Source organism: Babylonia areolata, chromosome 1 (genome assembly GCF_041734735.1).
Source record: "Babylonia areolata isolate BAREFJ2019XMU chromosome 1, ASM4173473v1, whole genome shotgun sequence".
NCBI lineage: Eukaryota > Metazoa > Mollusca > Gastropoda > Neogastropoda > Buccinidae > Babylonia > Babylonia areolata.
The window spans coordinates 12,553,322-12,578,277 of NC_134876.1; the positions used below are offsets into that span (position 1 = coordinate 12,553,322).

The 24,956-nt window shown below is 42.2% G+C and overlaps 2 protein-coding genes and 1 non-coding gene across 6 annotated transcripts in view; 2 read left to right on the forward strand and 1 right to left on the reverse strand.

Annotated features, from left to right (window-relative positions):
- LOC143291187 (uncharacterized) overlaps positions 1-24,956 on the forward strand; it is a 53,059-nt gene that overhangs the window by 9,465 nt on the left and 18,638 nt on the right. For 3 of the 4 annotated variants that reach the window (XM_076600925.1, XM_076600917.1, XM_076600935.1), the window contains exons 2-3: positions 17,899-18,061; positions 19,084-19,190. In XM_076600925.1, the coding sequence (XP_076457040.1) occupies positions 17,899-18,061; positions 19,084-19,190 (270 nt within the window). Of the gene's footprint in view, positions 1-12,650; positions 12,753-17,898; positions 18,062-19,083; positions 19,191-24,956 lie in introns of those variants that run through there. The other variant, XM_076600944.1, reaches the window with a different exon arrangement.
- On the reverse strand, positions 905-7,859 carry LOC143290402 (uncharacterized). The gene is made up of 4 exons (XM_076599810.1): positions 7,823-7,859; positions 5,135-5,594; positions 4,803-4,883; positions 905-941 (listed from the first exon to the last, which is right to left on the reverse strand). Exons 1-4 carry the CDS (start codon positions 7,857-7,859, stop codon positions 905-907), a joined length of 615 nt encoding a protein of 204 aa, XP_076455925.1.
- Positions 8,851-8,922, forward strand: Trnat-cgu (transfer RNA threonine (anticodon CGU)). The gene has a single exon. It is a non-coding gene; the product is annotated as a tRNA-Thr (tRNA).

A 24,956-nucleotide genomic window follows, 5' to 3' on the forward strand; every position in this document is an offset into this window, starting at 1 on the left:
ACACACACACACAAACACACCTCACCCACACACAAAAAAACCCCACACACAGTGTCTAACACACACACACACACACACACACACACACACACACACACACACACACACACACAAACACACCTCACCCACACACAAAAAAAAACCCACACACAGTGTCTAACACACACACACACACACACACACACACACACACACACACACACACACACACACACACACACTTTCCATCCGACCACAAATTCACCATCCCCTCCGCACCATCCCCTACCTCACACCCACACACACACACACACACACACACGTACCTCACACGCACAAGCGCGTATACTTTGTAATGTCCGTGACGCATAGTTCGGCGATGGGTCGTTGTTGTTTATAAATACAAGACGCTGACCTACATAATCATTAGTCTCTACCCCCCCCCCCCCCTCCACCTCCCCACCCAAGGTCCTCCTTCTCCCGGTTATGACGAGATTCAGGCAACAAAGCCTTCCATTCTCCACTGTATGCGTTCCTCACACACACACACACACACACACACACACACACACACTGTCACGACCAATATATGTTGGCTGCAAGTTCTTTTTGTGTTCAGGGATATAGTCTTCAACCCAGTGTGCGTACACACTTTTTCGACAGTATCTTTTTTTAATCCTAAACTGTGTTTTTGTTGTTGTTGTTGTTGTTGTTGTTGCTGCTGTTGTTTCTGCTACGTAGAACCAAACCTTTAAGATATGGAGATGGGGGAGGGGCAGTGTTCTCAAGTTCCATCTGATAAGAAAAAAATCATTCACCTAATGCTTACACATACTCTTCTAACTATCGAGAAGTACTCGTATTTTGAAAAGTTTATTGCTAACGTTTAGCTTGTGTTGTTTTTCCGTCTGTTGCCAGTGAAAGGCTACTCCTTGAGGTGCATCAGGTGACATTCCAAACACCTGCCCAATGTATTCGTAATGTTCTTGTTTGTTTCTTGTTCACGTGACCCCAGCCTGTCTGTTCTCATGAAAGTGCAGTTTCTACCTGAGATCATTCAGCATGTAGTGCGTTCTACGGTCATGGTTCATGGTATTGTATCCTCTCTAATTTCAGCCGATTTATGATTTGATTCCACAGAGCAAGAATCACAATAATCAAGGCGAGACAATAACTTTGTACGGGTAAGTTCGCTGACAGTGTCTTTCACAAATATACAAAAAAAAACAGGACTAACAAAGAGTACAAAATCCCAACGATTTTGACTGCAGTCAACCTAGACATTCAGCTGCTGCAAAGTCACCGGACAGAGCTGAAGTAGTATCCACTTATGTATTTCTCTAAAAATGAACTGCTTCCCAACGAGTTCTAGTGTTTTTGGAAAGTTTATTATCTGTGTTTGGAGAGTGATTTGAATATTGCACTTATCTATGGTTACTTTACGGAGAGAGATTTGAATATTGCACTTATCTATGGTTGTTTTACGGAGAGATTTGAATATTGCACTTATCTATGGTTGTTTTACAGAGAGATTTGATTATTGCACTTATCTATGGTTGCTTTACGGAGAGAGATTTGAATATTGCACTTACATATGGTTGCTTTACGGAGAGAGATTTGAATATTGCACTTACATATGGTTGCTTTACGGAGGGAGATTTGAATATTGCACCTATTTATGGTTGTTTTACGGAGAGAGATTTGAATAATTTTGAATATTGCACCTATCTATGGTTGTTTTACGGAGAGAGATTTGAATATTGCACTTATCTATGGTTGCTTTACGGAGAGAGATTTGAATATTGCACTTACATATGGTTGCTTTACGGAGAGAGATTTGAATATTGCACTTACATATGGTTGCTTTACGGAGGGAGATTTGAATATTGCACCTATTTATGGTTGTTTTACGGAGAGAGATTTGAATAATTTTGAATATTGCACCTATTTATGGTTGTTTTACGGAGAGAGATTTGAATATTGCACTTATCTATGGTTGCTTTACGGAGAGAGATTTGAATATTGCACTTACATATGGTTGCTTTACGGAGAGAGATTTGAATATTGCACTTACATATGGTTGCTTTACGGAGGGAGATTTGAATATTGCACCTATTTATGGTTGTTTTACGGAGAGAGATTTGAATAATTTTGAATATTGCACCTATCTATGGTTGTTTTACGGAGAGAGATTTGAATATTGCACTTATCTATGGTTGCTTTACGGAGAGAAATTTGAATATTGCACTTACCTTTGGTTGCTTTACGGAGGGAGATTTGAATATTGCACTTACCTTTGGTTGCTTTACGGAGGGAGATTTGAATATTGCACTTACCTTTGGTTGCTTTACGGAGAGAGATTTGAATATTGCACCTATTTATGGTTGTTTTACGGAGAGATATTTGAATATTGCACCTATCTATGGTTGTTTTACGGAGAGAGATTTGAATATTGCATTTATCTATGGTTGTTTTACAGAGAGTGATTTGAATATTGCACTTATCTATGGTTGCTTTACGGAGAGAGATTTGAATATTGCACTTATCTATGGTTGTTTTACGGAGAGATTTGAATACTGCACTTACATATGGTTGCTTTACGGAGGGAGATTTGAATATTGCACTTACCTTTGGTTGCTTTACGGAGAGAGATTTGAATATTGCACCTATTTATGGTTGTTTTACGGAGAGAGATTTGAATATTACACCTATCTATGGTTGTTTTACGGAGAGAGATTTGAATATTGCACCTATTTATGGTTGTTTTACGGAGAGAGATTTGAATATTGCACCTATTTATGGTTGTTTTACGGAGAGAGATTTGAATATTGCACCTATCTATGGTTGTTTTATGGAGAGAGATTTGAATATTGCACTTATCTATGGTTGCTTTACGGAGAGAGATTTGAATATTGCACTTACATATGGTTGCTTTACGGAGAGAGATTTGAATATTGCACCTATTTATGGTTGTTTTACGGAGAGAGATTTGAATAATTTTGAATATTGCACCTATCTATGGTTGTTTTACGGAGAGAGATTTGAATATTGCACTTATCTATGGTTGCTTTACGGAGAGAAATTTGAATATTGCACTTACCTTTGGTTGCTTTACGGAGGGAGATTTGAATATTGCACTTACCTTTAGTTGCTTTACGGAGGGAGATTTGAATATTGCACTTACCTTTGGTTGCTTTACGGAGGGAGATTTGAATATTGCACTTACCTTTGGTTGCTTTACGGAGGGAGATTTGAATATTGCACTTACCTTTGGTTGCTTTACGGAGAGAGATTTGAATATTGCACCTATTTATGGTTGTTTTATGGAGAGATATTTGAATATTGCACCTATCTATGGTTGTTTTACGGAGAGAGATTTGAATATTGCATTTATCTATGGTTGTTTTACAGAGAGTGATTTGAATATTGCACTTATATATGGTTGCTTTACGGAGAGAGATTTGAATATTGCACTTATCTATGGTTGTTTTACGGAGAGATTTGAATATTGCACTTACATATGGTTGCTTTACGGAGGGAGATTTGAATATTGCACTTACCTTTGGTTGCTTTACGGAGAGAGATTTGAATATTGCACCTATTTATGGTTGTTTTACGGAGAGAGATTTGAATATTACACCTATCTATGGTTGTTTTACGGAGAGAGATTTGAATATTACACCTATCTATGGTTGTTTTACGGAGAGAGATTTGAATATTGCACCTATTTATGGCTGTTTTACGGAGTGCAATGCCCACACTCACCCTGTCGTCTTACTGTTTATTATTCCAAAGCGAGATAACTCGGTAAGTGGATGTCAGAGATTTACGGGTGTGTATGTGGAGGGTTCTGCAATTCTTTCCCTTCGTTTGTTTCTTTTGTCTTCTTCAACTTTTTGTTCTCTTTAACTCACTCAGTACGGCCAGTCCTCTCTTCTCCTCTACACAGACCCCTCGGATGTCCAGTGGGTGTCTGAATGACCCAACCTTTTGCTTCTGTCGTCAGAATTGTGGTATTCTTTGACAACATTCACCCCTTCAGTATAAGAGCCTTCCGCTTGCAATATTTTGATGATGGTAATTGGCGTGAAACGCTGTTAGCATCGTCTCTTTCGCCGTTCGTATGGAGAGAGTTAAAACTGATGATATCATTGTAAACAGTGTTCACGAACATGACATCATTGTAGGAATAATCAGAGGTCAGTTTCCATCTGTGAAAGACATAAATTTCTATATCGATTTATGCTCTCTCTCTCTCTCTCTCTCTCTCTCTCTCTCTCTCTCTCTCTCTCTCTCTGTGTGTGTGTGTGTGTTGGGTGGAGAGAGTGTGTACATGTGTATGTATGTGGAGGTGTGGGTGGGTCGATGTGAATGTGTGAATGCGTTCGTTTTGTTACTTTTTACAATGTTGATGATGATGATGATGATGATTATCATTCGTAGTAGGAGCAGTAGATGTAGCAGTGTTAATAAAAGTATTATTGTTGTATCGTTATCGTTAATGTTGTCATTGTTATTGTTATTGTTGTCACAAGGACAGACTAGAAGACTAGGCAATGGCTAAAATCTTTATCCTTGTGTAATAAAGTTATTTAATCTTGAATCTTGAATCTCTCTCCCATTATTGCTGTGATAGTGACTTGCCTTATGGCCGTGATAGAGTGACTTGCCTTATGGGTGTGTTGGAATGCTTGCCCTATGGGCGTGATTGATTGACTTGCCTTATGGGTGTGATAGTGACTTGCCTTGTGGGTGTGGTAGATTGACTTGCCTAATGGGTGTGTTAGAATGACTTGCCTTATGGGTGTGTTAGAATGACTTGCCTTATGGGTGTGTTAGAATGACTTGCCTTATGGCTGTGATAGTGACTTGCCTTATGTCTGTGATAGTGACTTGCCTTATGGCTGTGATAGATTGACTTGCCTTATGGCTGTGACAGATTGACTTGCCTTATGGGTGTGTTAGAATGATTTATCTTATGGGTGTGTTGGAATGACTTGCCTTATGGGTGTGTTGGAATGACTTGCCCTATGGGCGTGATAGATTGACTTGCCCTATGGGCGTGATAGTGACTTGCCTTATGGCTGTGATAGAGTGACTTGCCCTATGGGCGTGATAGAGTGACTTACCTTAAGGGCGTGATAGAATGACTTACCTTATGGCTGTGTTAGAATGACTTGCCTTATGGGTGTGATAGTGACTTGCCTTATTATAGTGGCTTGCCCTATGACTGTGATAGTGACTTGCCTTATGGCTGTGATAGTGGCTTGCCCTATGACTGTGATAGTGACTTGCCCTATGACTGTGATAGTGACTTGCCCTATGGCTGTGATAGTGGCTTGCCCTATGACTGTGATAGTGACTTGCCCTATGGCTGTGATAGTGGCTTGCCCTATGACTGTGATAGTGACTTGCCCTATGGCTGTGATAGTGGCTTGCCCTATGACTGTGATAGTGACTTGCCTTATGATAGTGACTTGCCTTATGACTGTGATAGTGACTTGCCTTATGATAGTAACTTGCCTTATGGCTGTGATAGTGACTTGCCTTATGATAGTAACTTGCCTTATGGCTGTGATAGTGACTTGCCTTATGGCCGTGATCTAACGCGTTGCCTGATGGGTGTGATAGAGTGACTTGTCTTATGGCTGTGATAGAATGACTTGCCTCATGGGCATTGCAGAGTTGTCTTATGGGTGTGGTATAATGACTTGCCTCATGATCATGACAGAGTGAGTCGCCTTATCGCTGTGACAGAATCGTCTTATGGGTGTGATAGAGTGACCTGCGTAGTGGCCGTGATAGAATGACTGGTCTTATGGGTATGATTGAACGAGCTGCTCTATGACTGTGATAGAATGACTAGTCTTATGGGTATGATTGAACGAGTTGCCCTATGGCTGTGATAGAATGATCCACCTTATGGCTGCTATAGAATGAGTCACCTTATGGACGAGCTGGAAGGACTGGCCTTTCGAGATATCTTCTTCGTTCGTGGGCTGCAACTCCCACGTTCACTCGTATGTACACGTTTTACGTGTATGACCGTTTTTACCCCGCTATGTAGGCAACCACACTCCGTTTTCGGGGAGTATTTCGACAGCATGGAAAGTGTACCTTGATGTACCAGAGTAAAAAACGAGCAAAGAATGCTTTTGCCCGAAATCCTTCGCGGCAACCTACGCCAACGGGAAAAGTCACGAATCTGATGCAACAACTATCGACCGGTCCTTTTGTTTTTTTTTCAAGGCAGACAGGGGTGGTGGGGATGATGGGGGTGTGGGGAGGGGTGGGGTGGGGGGGGGGTGGGGGGGGGGGGTGGGGGGGCAGTGAAAGGCCGCAGCTGTGACACCCGATCGATGCACAGATGCATTATTTTATGATGTACACCATCATGATATTGACTGTAAACGGTAAGATATACACTTTTTTTTCTTTTTTTTTTTGAAATTATTTTGATTTTCCCCGTCTTTGGTTCCCGTTCTTTTCATTTTTATCCCAACGCCCACTTTTATTATTTTGATTCTTTTAATTCAGATCTATATTTCCTTTATCCATTAGAATTTTCATAAATTCATATAGTTCTTTTTTTTTTTTTTTTTTTTTTAGAATTAATTTTGTCAAGAATCAAAAGGTTGAGTGAACAAACTGTACGTGTATTAACCAACTACTTTTTATTTATTTATTTATTAAACGCAAAACGTAATCAGGTTTTTGCAGGTCAGCAAATGTTCATGCTGTAATGCACGCAGTGGCAACATCTTGCGTCTCTCCATTCAACGAGAAGGGCGTTTTGTCAATCAATCAATCATTTATGAAATAAATCAACCAGTAATTATGCCAACCAATCAACCAATTATGGAATATAACACAGCGAAAGCAGCAACAAAGAGGAAACATACAAGCAACCAATTATATTCAGCATCACCAAACAACAACAATCAATACACCCACAATTGACAAGTTATTCACCAGGGTTCTGTGGTACTTGAAAAGAACAATTTACGTGGACCCAGTCATGTTTACGTTCAAACAAAAGAACGGAGTGATACGTCCTAACTCATTCGAGGACCTAATCTTCTATAAACAGTAAGCATTCAGAATTGGTATCGCCGTTTCGACGCTTCCTCACACACACACACACACACACACACACACACACACACCACACACACACACACACACACAGAGGAACTCAAAGACGATGGCCGACCAAGCCCACTAGAAATTAATCAACTGTTCCCGGAGGGTGTCCGCGTGTTGCCAGGAATAATGCGATTAATTCTTTCCTACATTTGGCTCTCTCTATATCTGTCTCCTGATGATTTTCTTGCCTTTTTATTTTATTTTATTTTCTATATCTCCGTCTCTTAGTCTGTCTCTTCCTCTACCTCTCTTTCTCTCCCCCTCTCTGTCTCTCTCTCTCACCCACACACACTGTACATGTACAAGCGCGTTTGTGCGTGCATGTGTGCACAAGTGTGTGTGTGTGTGTGTGTGTGTGTGTGTGTGTGTGTGTGTGTGTGCGCTCGTGCGTGCGTGGGTGTGTATATGTGTGTGCAAGTGCACGCGTGCGTATATGTGTGTATGTGGGCGCTTTTTATGTGTGCATACGTGCGCATTGTGTGTGTGTGTGTGTGTGTGTGGTGGCCGAGGGGGGAGGGGGGTTGAGCGCGCGTGCGTGTGTGTTTCTGTCATGATCGATGCAGACTAACCGAAGGGGTATGTGAAGAGATGCAACAATGACAGATCGCTGTATGCACGTGTAGCGTGTGGGGTATGGGGGTGAGAGTGGGGGGGCGGGGAAAGAGAAGGGTTGGAGCTTCCATCCCCAGAATCACACAGTCATAATAATCGCCGACAGGAGTAGCCTCCTCCATCTTGTCGACACACAGCGCCTCTTATCTGGTCAATTTGTTTTTCACAGTCGAGTGGCCTCCTGCCCTGTCTTCCCTCCCAGCAGAGGAGAGATCATTCATCCCCCTATCTCCCTTATGCCCCTAGATTTGATTTCACTCACACGAGTGCTCCCCCCTCCCTCTCTCCCCCGCACCCTTCCCCCCCCCACCCCCAAGCCTCCTTCTACTGCCTCAGAAGGAGACACGGACACGGACATTGTATATTGCCATTGACAATACTGTCCTTTGGCAAGGGGGACAATGTATGAACAGAAGAAGAACAGCGGTTTACAGAGAAATTAACACATTGCTGAGAGTAAAAAGAAAATCAACGACAAAAAACAACAATAACAAAATCATATGATAAACAATATTGCTAAGAGTAAAAAGGAAAATAAAAAAATTCGACCATCCAATTTCCTCAAAATTATTTATCATCATAAGCTGTGGAATTGAAATTAGGGTAACGGTTGTTGTTGTTTTTTTCCGATAACTATAAAGCTTCCGAAGTGTTTCTTTTACCGACAACACGCGGCGCAGTGCGATAAATCTCCTCACAGAGAGAGAGAGAGAGAGAGAGAGAGAGAGGGGGGGGGGGGTAATTTATTTATGTATCGGCCATTGGTATATACACATGGTCATATAACAAAAGCAACAAGAAATACGCGGTCACATCATCAGAGAGAGAGAGAGAGACAGACAGACAGACAGAGACAGAGAGAGTAAACTGAATAAACATTATTTTATGAGGGTAATACAGAATGCAGTACAGTGTTTGTTTTATCCAGCCCTCAAAAGGGAAAAAATAAAAGGGGAGTTGCAATTATGGAAGAAAAGATACAATAGGAGAATGAGAATGCGAAATGTTTTATTCAGTTATCAAAGATACATTAGGAGACAGATATAGAGCTGGGAGAGATAGAGGGAGAGAGAGCTGATTACATGTTATTTTCTGAGGGTAATAAGATTAACAGCCTCGGTGGCCAAGTGGTAAGGCGTCGGTCTCGTAAACCGAAGATCCAGGGTTCGATCCCCTGCCGGGGCAACTTTTTCTCAAGGCGCTATTTAGGCATCTGTTCAGCAGATGTGGTGTAGCGTATATGGATTTGTCCGAACGCAGTGACGCCTCCTTGAGGAACTGAACTGAATAAAGTAAGCAATACAATGTTTTTTTTCATCCACCCCTCAAATTTGAAAAAAACAAAAATAAAAAGGAGAGTTATGGTATGAAAGAAAAGAAATGTATATATATATTAGGGAATGATAGAGAGAGGGGTAATTAGAGAGGGGTAATTAGAGAGAGAGAGAGAGAGGGCGGGGAGATGGAGATGGAGAGAGAAACGGAGAGACAGGGAAAGAGAAGTAGGGAAGGCGGGGAGAAGAGCCAGAGCCAGATACAAGAGTCAGAGAGAAACACAGATTCGATGCGCTCACACACACAAAAACCCCCACCTCAAACAACAACAACAACCCCCCACCCCCCAAAAAAAAGCACAACAAAAAACAAACAAACAAACAAAAAACAACCAACAACAAAAAGAAAAACCCAACAACACAAAACAAACAATAACAACAAAAAACAAACAAACAAACAAAAACACACACATACTCTCTCTCCCTCTCTCTCTCCAGCTTTATTTCTCTGCATAGGCTAACAACATTGCGCAGAAAATATGGAAAAACTGGTGACACGAGACAGAACAAGTGCTGTGTTTTATACTGTTGTCTGACCGCCCGGGATCCAACCACCTGTTACCTGGACTACTGTGTCCGGCCGATTTCTTTTTTTCTTCTTTTTTTCTATAAATAATGATTTATCATGGACATCGGGAACAGTTGGTGACCGATACCATCGCCACCATGCTGTCGAGCAGCCCTATGCCACGATCTGAAAGCTTTTGTGTGTTGTCCATTTGAAGACCAGAGCCCTTTGTACAGGACTGCTGTAAATACACACACACACACACACACACACACACACACACACAGGGCACGTAGCCAGAAATATGATAATCCTATCATGTGACGTACAAAAACAGCATACTATACAATGCGGAAGATGAGAGAGGCTGACAGGCTGTCAACGCCCGTGGGGGAAAAACACAACGAAAATGTGCAACTACATCATGCCAGGTGAGTTAGGTAAAAACTTCATTTTCTGATCCCTTAGTTTTAGCTGTTCATCTTTCTTCATTTACGTTAATACCGTATTGCTGGGTGTTGTGGAACGATGCGACGGCTACCTCAATAGTAAAAGAAATGGAAGTTTCGGTTTGAGAGCAAGGGGGTGATGGAGGAGGAGGAGAAGGAGGAAGGGGATGGGGAAGGGGGACAACAAAATGTCCTTTACGTAGGGAAGAAGACACAGGAAGTGAAAGACACACAACGTACCATTCTTTCTTGGTAACTTGAACAAACAAACAAATAACAAGAGAGGCAAGGCCTTCAAGACTCACTTGTGATAAATTAAGTCCCCTAGCATTAATTACAGAGTATTTTCCCTTTTTTACTACTTGCACCAAAACGTTTGCAAAATTGAAAAAAAAATTCCATGCTTAGCAAAAGAAGTTCCTGTTTGAACAAAAAATGATAACAATGACTCCTCTTGTTGTTGTGTCAGAATAAGAGGTCAAAGTGCCAAGTTTAGAGAATACAAAAAATATAAATATAACAGTAAATGCAGTTTGCATATAATTAGGCTTCTTTAAAAAAAAAAATTTTGTGCCCATCCCTGAGGTGCAATATTGTTTTCAACAAGATGACTGGAAAGAATTGAATTTTTCCTATTTTTATGCCAAATTTGGTGTCAACTGACAAAGTATTTGCAGAGAAAATGTCAATGTTAAAGTTTACCACGGACACACACACACACACACACACACACACACACACACACACACACAGACAACCGAACACCGGGTTAAAACATAGACTCACTTTGTTTACACAAGTGAGTCAAAAACACGACAACTTAACACCATTTGTTACAGGTACCTCAACAATGAAGTCTGACTACCTGACCAATCTACTCTATATCTACAAACCCTCACGCTCTTCCTCTGATCCTCTCACTTTCCGGGTTCCACGTACCAAGCTCAGTACCTTTGGCCCACGTGCCTTCTCTGTTTCTGGCCTACTCTCCTGGAACAAACTTCCACTCTCAGTCCGTCAGCTGCCTACTTTCTCTTCTTTTAAGACTGCTCTTAAAACTCACCTCTTTTCTTCTTTCCTAATAGTCCTCTCCACTATCCCTACTACTCCCACTGCAGCCTGTATCTACTCGGTGTGGGAACCTGAGATGTAAATATTTGTACGTAACTCTTTTTCCATTTTTCCTCTCTTTTGACAGTTTTGTATAGCAGTATAGCAGGTATTGAAATGTGTGTGTGTGTGTGTGTGTGTGTGTGTGTGTGTGTGTGCTTACATGAATATCCATAGGATATGCTTTCAGGTGTGTATGTGTGGGTGTGGGTGTGTGTACTGGTGTTTGTGTGTGGGTGGGTGCATACAGCAATATTTGTACATAATGCTTCTTTTTGAATTAGTTGTATTTAGAGCCATACGGCCCACAGCGTGTGTGTGTGCGTGTGTGTGTGTGCAGACCTTTTTTTTGTGTGTGCGCTCATTCGATTTCATCAAGATTTTGCGCCTTATAAATACCATAATTATTATCATTATCAACAACAAAGAAGCACCTACGCCACGCACTTGCAAAATAACACACGTTCATAACGGTAGCACTGAAAATGCCACGGGTTCAAAGTTTTGAAAAAAAAGGTTAATTTCGGCCAAGGTTTAACTCTGATTAAGGTTAGAGGGTAGATAGGACCGAGCGCAACTGAAGCACTCGGTGTGAATGGTAAAGAACACAACAAAGCAGAGGGATCTGTATTGCTCAGAGTCACACACAGCTTCTTCTTCTTCTTCTTCTGCGTTCGTGGGCTGCAACTCCCACGTTCACTCGTATGCACACGAGTGGGCTTTTACGTGTATGACCGTTTTTACCCCGCCATGTAGGCAGCCATACTCCGTTTTCGGGGGGATGCATGCTGGGTATGTTCTTGTTTCCATAACCCACCGAACGCTGACATGGATTACAGGATCTTTAACGTGCGCATTTGATCTTCTGCTTGCATATACACACGAAGGGGGGGGGGGGGGTTCAGGCACTAGCAGGTCTGCACATATGTTGACCTGGGAGATCGTAAAAATCTCCATCCTTCACCCACCAGGCGCCGTCACCGTGATTCGAACCCGGGACCCTCAGATTGACAGTCCAACGCTTTAACCACTCGGCTATTGCGCCCGTCAACACACAGCTTCAAGTCATTGCTTTTCTGACGCCTCCCTTCCCTACAGGTTAACAAGAGCAGGTGAGAAACGAACCCAGAAACTTCTTCCTAAAGGAAGCTCCAAGGTCGTTCATGTACCTTGCATCTGACATGTGCACACAGCGACAACGACAAAAGAAATGTTCAAACACAAACAGCACTCTTTCAAAGCCGTGTGGGTCTCACACAATGCAACACTAAACAGAGACGAAACTAAAACTGAAGGGTGGAGTCAAAGCAGAAGTTTTGTTGACAGAGCCCGCGAGATACAGCAGGGACTGATTTCTCGATGGAGTTTTGAAGTACAGAAATATGATCGAAGATAAAGAGAAGTTGAATTTCGTGGTGCGTGATTTTCCTGTAACTTATTTCGTGTGTAGCACGGAGTGTCAGAGACACACGATGTGAAGAGAGTACCTCACTGGGCGTTACTCTTTTTTTTTTCCTTGAAATATTTATTATTATTTTTATTATTTTCATTTTTGTTTCTTGAATCGTTTCCGTTTCGCCGGAGATCGCCGCACACTACTTGTACACTGTGTGTGTAAGTGTTGTTGTGATGTTTTGTGGTGTGGTGTGACGTGTTATTGTGTGTGGGGGGGTGCGTGCGTGCGTGCGTGTGTGTGTGTGTGTGTGTGTGTGTGTGTGTGTGTGTGTGTGTGTATTATGCATGTATATGAATGTGTGTGTGTATGGGTGTGCACGCATGTTATATAGCCTTCGACTCTTCAAACAACATAGCATTAAGCTTTTTTCTTTTTCTTTTTTTCATTTCCTAAAGTGCTTCTTAATTTACCCTTTCGCAGTTCTGAACTGAAAAGAAGTGATGATTCTGCCGTCAATCGCTGACAGGCTGTACCCTGAACATGACTCATGTAATGATTGTGGGAAATGTGAAGATTGAAATGAATACATGATTACCGCTCTGAAAAAGAGCAAAAGGTGAATTCCCATGCTAAACGCGCATGCATGTTGAATTTCCTCCAAACTCCACTAAACGCGCGCGCCTGCGCTTACACACACACACGCACACACACAAAACACACACACATTCACACACACACACACACACGCACGCACACACACACACACACACACACACACACACACACACACACACACACACACACACACACACACACACACACACACTCAAGACTATCGATGTAGACCATTCGTAGCCTGCTTCAGTGTGGATCGTACTTCAGTGTACAAGATGTTATTGAGCCTTTAAACAATGAACCGCTGGCTGTATGTCTCACCCTGTCTTTTTCAGTACCCTCCGTGCCTTACCACATCGACCCTTTCTTGTTATGTGTGTGTGTGTGTATGTGTGTGTGTGTGTGTGTGTGTGTGTGTGTGTGTGTGTGTGTGTGCGTGCGTGCGTGAGTGCGTGCGTGCGTGTGTGTGTGTTACTGATTTTCAAGCAAAATTTGATATGGTGATTAACTTTCGGGGTGTTAATCATTGTGAGAGACAGACAGACAGACAGATAGACAAAGAAACAGGAACAAAGACACTGTCACACTGATACATGTCTAACTGCGAAGGCCAACGGCTGGCAAACAGACAAAAGGGGGAAGGGGGATACATAGGGGCAACCCAACGTGAGCTGTCGATAACTGGATGTAAAATATGAGGCAGTAAATAAAGACAGAGGCAGAGACAGAGAGTGAGTGAGACGGAGAAAGGAATAGAAAGAAAAAGGAGAGAGAGACGGAGACAGATTCAGAGAAACAGACAAAGGAGAGGGAAGGAGGAAAGGAAGAGAATCGAATGTTTCAGTCTCTCTCTCTCTCTCTCTCTCTCTCTCTCTCTCTCTCTCTCTCTCTCTCTCTCTCTCTCGATATATTTAGGTATTTTGTTTTCCACTAAACTTAGTTTTACCTCAGCATGTGTTGACCTGACAGGAAAAGCAAAGAATGCTGCGTTGTGCATAATGCGAATACTACGTACTTTGAGTAATAATAGTTTGTCTGTATTTCTGAAATTGTTTGATACTCAGGTCCAGCCTATTGCACAGTATGGGGCTGTACTTTGAGGCCTTGATGATGCTGCACGTCACTGTGAGAAGGTTCATTTGTTTGCATTGAAGAAAATGTTAGGGGTTGATTTAAAAACATCAAATGACTTTGTTTACGGGGAAACTAATAGATACCCGATTTATATTAACTCTGTATTGATTTGTATTCGTTACTGGATTAAATTAACAAGAATGAATGATTGCAGGTTACCACGGAAAGCTTATACAATGTTAATTGATTTGGATGCAAAAGGTAAAAGAACTTGGGTTTCAAAAGTTCGTTGTAAGTTGTATCAGTTTGGTTTCGGTTTTGTATGGGAAAACCAATGTGTGCAGGATGTCGAATTATTTTTGTGTGACCTTAGACTGATTGCGTGCAGATGGCAAGAGTGGAATTTTCATGTGAGGAATAGTGATAGGTTTTGCGTATATAGGACATTTTGTACTGGTCATGATGTTAAGATTTACCTGCGTATGAACTTAGACAGACACTTGAAATTTATTATGACAAGATTTCGTTTCGGTATTTCAGAAATTTCTCAGTATTATTATCGTTACAGGAAACATTCTGCAATTGATTTAATGCGTCCGTTGTGCAAAAGTGGAAATGAAGATGAGCTGCATTTTGTTTTATGTTGTCCTGCTTTGACCAGTTTGAGAGTACGATATATCCCACCTGCTTCTGAAAAATAAAACGTCATAAGGAGTTTGTCAATATACGTGTACAAGGCATTGCATTTCAGATCTGTTGCAACTTCATGATTTTCTTCAGTGACTGTGCTTGTTTATGTACTGTACATGAGGGACAATGGCCTTTATATGAATAAAACATCCGCATCCGCATCTCTCTCTCTCTCTCTCTCACGCACTCATACGCACACACATATGAACACACACGCACTCACACACACACACACACACACACACACATATGAACACACACACACACACACACACACACACACACACACAGAGGAGAGTCTTCCCAATGCCTGTTTCTGTAATGTGACCCTCTTGTTTTCCCTAGTTATTAGTGTCACTTATACGCTGGACCCAGAGAGTCAGAAAGTTGAGGGCTTTGTGGGTGTGGCTGTAAACGGCGAATGATAGGTTATAATGTCGCCAGTGTATCTCTGGAATGCTGCCAGTCGTCTCTCTGTGTGTATGTGTTAGTGTGAGTTAGTGTGAGCTAGTGTGTTAGTGTGCGTGTGTCAATGTGTGTGTGTGTGTGTGTGTGTGTGTGTGTGTGTGTGTGTGTGTGTGTGTGTGTGTGTGTGTGTGTGCGTGTGTGTGTGAGAAAAAGAAACTAAACTAGCAGATATATGCTAAGTGTGAAATGCGGACATGTTATCATCACTACTTCGTCCCCTTCATCCACCTCCCCACCCCACATGCATGTATGTACAGATATATATATATATATATATATATATATATATATATATATATAGAGAGAGAGAGAGAGAGAGAGAGAGACAGACAGACAGACAGACAGACAGACAGACATAGAATGTACGTGTTTGTGTATGTGTGTATATGTGTGTATGAGAATGTGTGCACGTGTGGTGTGCATATGTGTGTGAATTGTACACAGTGACGGAAGGACTGACACTGACTGGCGGATGTTTGTGTGTGTGCATGTGTGCGTGCGTCTGTGCATGTGTGCGTGTGTGTTTACACACATACACACACACACACACACACATATATATATATATATATACATATATATATATATATATATATATATATATATATATATATGTGTGTGTGTGTGTGTGTGTGTGTTCATTTTTTAGTTCAGCGTCTTTTCACTATCAGTGATATTAGATGATTAAAAACAAGGCCTTCAAGACTCACGTGTGATACACTTTAAAAAAAAAAATCTAATCGTTAAAATGTGGTCTGTATTTGATATTATAAAGCTTCGGGTTAAAAAAAAAAGAAAAAAAAAAAGTCCTAACGGCACATTCGAACCCCGCGTGTTCGGATGAGAAGACACTGTCTTATCCATTACACTATCGTGGCTCCTTAACTGACGTTCAAAAATATAATATATAAACATGCTTTTTTAAAGGGCGATAAATCGATTGCGGTATTCGCAATGAGAACGCTGTTTAAATCATATTATTCTGGTGTACCTTGGGCATTCAAAAAATCTTTAGGGGCAATTAAAAATTCTTTTTAAGTCCGCGGTAAAGGAGACGTGGCTATCGCCGCAATCACACTGCAACATTTAGCCGTTTTCTCTGGATCTAGATAGATATACAAGTTTAGTTACTCCCGGTCGATTCAATTTCTCTTTTATGTTTTTATAGTTTTAAAGTTGATATGAAAATTGAGTATTTTGTTAAACTAATAACATGTAGAGCGAAGTACAAGTACTTCTAAACGTCATATGAAGTGAAAAGGACTTCATTTTGAGAAAAGTCAAGGGTATTAACTCTCATGGTTTATTATTTTAAACTGTGAATTCCGACTGATTCTATGGATATTTTTATGGCAGTTTGGGGCATAATCCAGTAAGTGATGAGGCGTTCACAAATCTTTCTCTGAATAAATATTTAACGGTCTCTTTCTCCAACTTTCCATCACATGTTATCGTGTATTGTCGATTGAATATAGGATTGAACGGGCAGGTCAACAACTTGAAACAAAATGGCATCGTTCGCGTTTGCGAAGAATATGAGCACGCGCTTTGAATATGTATAAATATGTGTACGCAACTGATTTTTGCCCATGACCTTCAGGGCTCAGCCAATAGATCTATAAAGTCCACTTGTCGTATTGATTTTAGTATTTTCCGAAAAAGACCACTTGGGCGAATGAACATAGTGAAAGCCCTGTACACTGAGAGTAAAACACACAAGCTTTTTATGTATTGAGTATAATTTCAAAATGTAGTGTTTAAGATGAGAAAGATCAGTTTAAAGCAAATGAAGCTCCCTAGCACTGATTGCAGATTAATTTCCCTTTTTTACTATCTGCAACAAAGACATGCAAAATAAATATAACTTCCATGCTTAGCAAAAGAAGCTCCTGTTTGAACAAAAAATGATAAAAATGACTGCTCTTGTTGTTGTATCAGAATATCAGATCAAAGTGCCAAGTTTAGAGAATAAAAAAATATAAATATAACAGTAAATTCAGCTTGCATATAATTTGGCTTCTTTTTAAATTTTTTGTGCCCATCCCAGAGGTGAAATATTGCTTTAAACAAGATGACTGGAAAGAATTGAATTTTTTCTATTTTTATGCCAAATTTGGTGTCAACTGACAAAGTATTTGCAGAGAAAATGGCAATGTTAAAGTTTACCACGGACACACGGACACACAGACACACACACAGACAACCGAACACTGAGTCAAAAAATTTTTTAAAAAGGAGAGGGGAGGGGGAGAGGAAAACAGAAAAGGTAGAAAACTACCAAAAAATGCATACCTAACATGCAATAACATTGAACAGTAACAATTCAATAACGATATTAATAATCTGAAGCCATTAACACAATTCTGGAGTACATTAAAGGAACGTAGAATGTGTGTGTGCGCGCGTGCGCGCGCGCGCGCGTGTCTGCATGTGCACGTGTGTGTGCGTGTGTGTGTGTACGGCAGAAAGAGACGAGGAAGGACTGACACTGACTGGTGGTACATGTATGTCCCACAGAGGGGTGCCAGCTGCCGGAACAGCTGGCTGGGCACTGGGACAGCAGCGCCCCGGGCTGGAAGGACCTGACCATCAACAACACCACCGCCTTCTTTCTCCACACGGACGTCAAACCGCTCAACTTCTCCTGCTTCATCAACAACGGATCCACCTATGTGCTGCAGTGAGGGTTTTTTTGTTTTTGTTTTTTTTTGGGGGGGGGGGGGGGGGGGGGGGGGGAGGGGGGGGGGCAGGGGGGGTCCTCGGGGGCGAGGGGGGAAGAGGTGGCCCGGGGGTGTGGTGGTGGTGGTGGTGGAGGAGGGCTGAGGGGGGGTGAAGGAGTGTGGGGGTTCCTGCTGTTAGAATGTGTGTGTGTGTGTGTGTGTGTGTGTGAGGGGGTGGGGGGGGGGAGATGGTTGGTGTGTGTGTGTGCGTGTGTGTGTGTATGTGTGTGTGTGTGTGCGCGTGTGTGCGTGTGTGCGCTCGCATGTGTTTGTATGTGTATGTGTGTGTTTATGTATGTGTGTGCGTGCGTGCATGCATGTGTGAGGGTGTCTTTGCGCGCGTGTACTTGTGCATGTATATGTGTGTGTGTGCGTTCATTCGAGCGTGTGTACGTTTGTGTGTATATCTGTAAGTGCGCGCGTGCGTGGGTGTGTTCAAAAACCTAAACAGATACAAATATATATCCCTGTGGATAGGATGACTATCAAAACATATTTCAGTACAGAAAACACGATTCTAGAAAGTCAGTACTTTGGCACATGAATTTGCTAGAAACATGTATTCTAGGCACGCTAAAAATATAATCAAAACAAAGCAAAGCAAAGCAAAAAAAAAAAAAAAAGAAAAAAAGAAAGAAATAAGATTGGAACACACACAAACAAACACACGCACTCACTCACTCACGCACGCACGCACGCACACACACACACATGCACGCACACGCGCGCGTGCGCACACACACCCATACATACATGCATACATGCACACAGACACAAAAAGAGAAAGAAAGAAAAATGTTTGGAAGAAAGGAAGAAGGAAAAGAAATGACAGAAAGACAGACCGTATGAAAGAAAAAAAATAATTACGCACACAAAGAAAATGTAACTTGATAACGAACGACAAAAGCTGACCCAGGCTGCACAGGGTAGCCTAAAACCTGGTGGTGACATTCTGTCTGTTTTCTTATCCACTGAACCACAGGTCCTCCGATCTGAGGGCGATCGGCATGACCTACAACTACTACATCTGTCTGGATATCGTGCCCTCCGACACCAACAAGGACCTTGTCTTTTTCCGCATCCGTACCGGTAAGTGGGACCCCCCCCCCCCCCGCGCCCCCCCCCCCCTCATGATTCAGTGGATGGAATAAGTTTTAAATTAAAGATATAATGTAAACAATCATACAAAATTTACAATAATAATAATAATGATATTTATATAGTGCTGAATTTTTTGCAGAGACAAATCAAAGCGCTTTCGCACCAGTCAAGCACACGCATGCATAACTCTAAAACTGGAGAAACTGAAGACAAGAAAAAGGCAGAGAAGGGAGGCTATTTTGGGAAAGGTGGGTTTTAAGACCAGACTTAAAAGAGCTGAGTGCGGAGACCTGACGAAACGAAAGAGGAAGTTCATTCCAATTGCCAGGTCCAGAGACAGAGAAAGAACGGCGGCCAGCAGTCGAGTGTTTGAAACTGGGTATGCGTAAACAGAGTGGATCCGAAGCCGATCACAGAGAGCGAGATGGAGTGTAGAAGTGAAGGCAGCCACAGAGATAGGAAGGGGCAGATTTATGAATACATTTATAACATAGAGTGCTGATCTTGTACTTTATTCTGTGTGAGACAGGGAGCCATAAATATTGGCGGAATATTATAAATATTGGCGAAAACATATAAAAAAAAACTCCACACAAACTGACGAAACCGTCATTACCCGCTCTGGTGGGAGAACATGCGGACAGACAGTGACACTGTGATCATCACACAGTGAACATGTAAAGGTGTGACACTGTGATCATCACACTGAACATGTAAAGGAGTGACACTGTGATCATCACACTGAACATGTCAAGGAGTGACACTGTGATCATCACTCTGAACATGTGAAGGTGTGACACTGTGATTATCACACAGTGAACATGTGAAGGAGTGACACAGTGATCATCACTCTGAACATGTGAAGGTGTGACACTGTGAACATGTAAAGGAGTGACACACTGAACATGTAAAGGAGTGACACTGTGATCATCACACACTGAACATGTCAAGGAGTGACACAGTGAACATGTAAAGGAGTGACACTGTGATCATCACACAGTGAACATGTAAAGGTGTGACACTGTGATCATCACACAGTGAACATGTAAAGGTGTGACACTGTGATCATCACACAGTGAACATGTAAAGGAGTGACACTGTGATCATCACACAGTGAACATGTGAAGGAGTGACACAGTGATCATCACACTGAACATGTGAAGGTGTGACACTGTGATCATCACACAGTGAACATGTGAAGGTGTGACACAGTGAACATGTCAAGGAGTGACACAGTGATCATCACACAGTGAACATGTCAAGGAGTGACACAGTGAACATGTAAAGGAGTGACATTGTGATTATCACACAGTGAACATGTGAAGGTGTGACACTGTGAACATGTAAAGGAGTGACACTGTGATCATCACACAGTGAACATGTGAAGGTGTGACACTGTGATCATCACACAGTGAACATGTAAAGGAGTGACACTGTGATCATCACACAGTGAACATGTAAAGGAGTGACACTGTGATCATCACTCTGAACATGTAAAGAGTGACACTGTGATTATCACACAGTGAACATGTAAAGGAGTGACACAGTGAACATGTGAAGGAGTGACACTGTGATCACCACACAGTAATCATGTGAAGGAGTGACACAGTGATCATCACTCTGAACATGTGAAGGTGTGACACTGTGATCATCACACAGTGAACATGTGAAGGTGTGACACAGTGAACATGTCAAGGAGTGACACAGTGATCATCACACAGTGAACATGTAAAGGAGTGACACAGTGATCATCACACAGTGAACATGTCAAGGAGTGACACAGTGAACACGTAAAGGAGTGACACTGTGATCATCACACAGTGAACATGTAAAGGTGTGACACTGTGATCATCACACAGTGAACATGTAAAGGAGTGACACAGTGATCATCACACTGAACATGTGAAGGTGTGACACTGTGATCATCACACAGTGAACATGTAAAGGAGTGACACTGTGATCATCACACAGTGAACATGTGAAGGTGTGACACTGTGATCATCACACAGTGAACATGTGAAGGAATGACACTGTGATCATCACACACTGAACATGTAAAGGAGTGACACTGTACACCGTACATATCCTGCGTGTTCCACATACTATCTCAACTTTAGCACCTACAAGTTTTGAACATTGATATTATACTTTGCTCTGTGTTAAAAAGAAAAAAAAAGAAGTATGCATTAGAGATAAGTATCAAGACAGAAATGACAGGACATCATCCGATTGTAGGTATATATATATATATATGATAGTCAGTTGTGTTCGCTGCTCCGATTATCTTGGCCAGAATTTGATTATAGTATAGTGGGCATCCCCTCTCTCTCTCGGCCAAGAAGGTTTTAGAACAGTCGTCGACATTAATGTTATCAAGCTTTCTAGAACTCTCTCTCTCTCTCTCTCTCTCTCTCTCTCTCTCACACACACACACACACACACACACACACACACAGTGCACGCGCAGGCAAACAGAAAGGCAAACGGATAAAGACAGATAGAAAAACACAAAATGACAGAGACAGAAGAAAAGATAAATGAGCACGTCGGATGGTGCGCAGTAACAGACTGAAGGCAGTAAACTGTAATTGTTTTTCACACCTGTCACAGTCACGTGACGCTTCACTGACAGGTGATGGAATTCTCCACCTGGGACACAGGTGACAGTCAATTATCTCCTTTCCCTCAGTAGCAACATGTTCTTTTGACACGACCATCCAGCTGGGCAAGTGACGCCAGCAATCCCCAATATGATTCATTTGCAAATGACCAACAATATCCATCCGGCAGTCGTTGTAATTACCTGCCAACCTACTCTTCCAGCGTATCTGCCCACCTAACTACGTGCCTATTTCACTCAGTTAATTACTCATCCACTCACTCGTTATAACTACGGGCCAACACACAGACCAACCAATACACTGCCAAACAGACAACCAAGTCGCAAACGAATCACCAACCAACCACTTAAGTGAGCAGGTAATCTATGTTATAAATGTATTCACAACTCTGCCCCTTCCTATCTCTGTGGCTGCCTTCACCTCTACACTCCATCTCGCTCTCTACAATCGGCTTCGGATCTACTCTGTTTACGCATACCCAGATTCAAACACTCGACTGTTCGCCGTCGTTCTTTCTCTGTCTCTGGACCTTGTAATTGGAATGAACTTCCTCTTTCGCTTCGTCAGGTCTCCGCACTCAGCTCTTTCAAGTCTGGCCTTAAAACCCACCTCTTCCGAAAATAGCCTTCCTTCCCTGCCTCTTCCTTGTCTTCAGTTTTTCGTTTGCTTGGTTGGTAGTTCTTTTTGTTTGTTTGTTTGTTGTTGTGTTTTTTGTTGTTGTTGTTGTTGTTTTTCCCTCCAGTTTTAGAGTTATGCATGCGTTTGAATGACTGGTGCGAAAGCGCTTTGATTTGTCTCTTCACAAGATTCAGCGCTATATAAATATAATAATTGTTGTTTTTGTTGTTGTAACCAACCAAGTAAATACGTCAGTAATCAACAAACTGACCAGCCAGCCAGCCAGCCAGCCAGCACCAATCAAGCCAACCAGTCAGCAAACAACTAATAAATAACTGACTCGTAACAGACTATCTGACTCACTGACTGGCCGATAACTCATTCAACCAATCAGCTGGACATCCGGGTCACTAACCATGATGCAGCGAATTAACGTACGAGCTTAAATCACGAAAAGCCATTTTTGCATCAGTTATTTGCAAAAACAACAACAACAACAACAACAAACAAAAACAACAAAAACCAACCCTCGGAGTTAATTCTAAGTGTTTCAAGGATTTTATAGATACTTTATTAAACAGTTTTAGAATTCCGTAACGCAAAGAATATGAATATACTGAATAAGATCGTAAATGTGTGCAGCAAGGTTGTGGGTGTGAGACAGTCAGGTGATCTGTACAATGTCAGGGTACGACAGAAAGTCACGCGCATTTTCAAGCGACAACAATACTCTCACAAATTATTACCAACTTCTACCTTCAGGCAAACGATTAAGTGTTCCAATATTCAAAACAAACAGAAGACGGGCGCAATAGCCGAGTGGTTAAAGCGTTGGACTTTCAATCTGAGGGACCTGGGTTCGAATCACGATGACGGCGCCTGGTGGGTAAAGGGTGGAGATTTTTACGATCTCCCAGGTCAACATATGTGCAGACCTGCTAGTGCCTGAACCCCCTTCGTGTGCAAACGCATGCAGAAGATCAAATACGCACGTTAAAGATCCTGTAATCCATGTCAGCGTTCGGTGGGTTATGGAAGCAAGAACATACCCAGCATGCACACCCCCGAAAGCGGAGTATGACTGCCTACATGGCGGGGTAAAAACGGTCATGCACGTAAAAGCCCACTCGTGTACATGCGAGTGAACGTGGGAGTTGCAGCCCACGAATGCAGAAGAAGAAGAAGAAAAAACAACAACAACAAACAAACAACAAAAAACAACAGAACTTAATGCAGCTTCATTTCACATCAGTTCAGTTCTTAAATAAATGTAATCCATCATGTGACTCCACAACATGGGTGCAAGTGTGTAAGTGTGAGTAACGTGACGCCTTAGTTTAAAACAGCTGAACAGCCTGCTATGTTTAGCTTTGAAACAGTACAACAATACAAACATAACACAGTTTAATTAACGAAGTCTTTTGGATCAGGTGATAAACAGCAGACTTGTGTGCAGCATGTACTTGGCATTGATAAAATACCCCACGGCAACAAAAGGGTTGTCCCTGCCAAACTTTTGTAGAAACCTCCCCTTGACAGTAAAACGAACGGCGGACATAAAAAGAGCAACAAAAGGTTCTCCCTGCCATAATTTTGTAGACCCCTCCCCCACCCCTGAACTTAATATAGGAAAGGCGGACTGGGTATATATGCTCTGTGTGTGTGTGTTGGGGGGGGGGGGGGGGCGTTGGGGGGGGGGGGGGGGGGGGTAAGAGAGAAAAAAAGATACACAGATTTGTGCTGAACAGCTGTTTGCTTACAGGACACGGTAGAATTAGCAAGGAGCGTCTGGTTTCAGCTTCACTTTCTGACCGACGCACAAGTCGTTGCATCTTATCCGCTTTTAACTGTACAAATGAATCAATATGTAATATTTTATGACAGGTAGTTGAAACATGAGCTACGCGCATGCCCAACGCACTGGTCTGACTTGAAGAATCTACCAAATTCGTGCCCCCACCCACTGGCTGTCTGGCTGTTATTAATCAGTTAGTGTGTGTGTGTGTGTGTGTGTGTGTGTGTGTGTGTGTGTGTGTGTGTGTGTGTGTGTGTGTGTGTGTTGGGCTTGTGATCAGCGGTGGTCAGCAGTGGCCATGCAGGGTGGTCAGTGGTGAAATCCTGCCAAGGGGCATAAGGCACACACAAAATATGCATGAACTTTGAATTATTTAAAAGCAGACACTTCTTGTGTGTGGAGGGGCTTGGGGGCACGCATTGGAACGGATTTTCAAATAATGTTGGTGGGGGGCCGAAAAAGCACGAGGATTGGGAAGGGGCGGGGGCGACCTAGAACTTCCCCAGTAGACGTTTCAGGACACTGAAACGAACCCCGTGGGCCACATACAAACACTGGCAAGTTCTCCGGGGTGCCTACGTAAGGGGGTGGGGGTGTCACGATTTGGGATGTTCAGCACCAGAGTTCCAAAACGATCTTTGTTTCAAATAAATTCAAGCAAATAATTGATCGATTCAAGGTGTATTTGCTGTCAAGATTAACGTAGTTCATGGTTAGTTG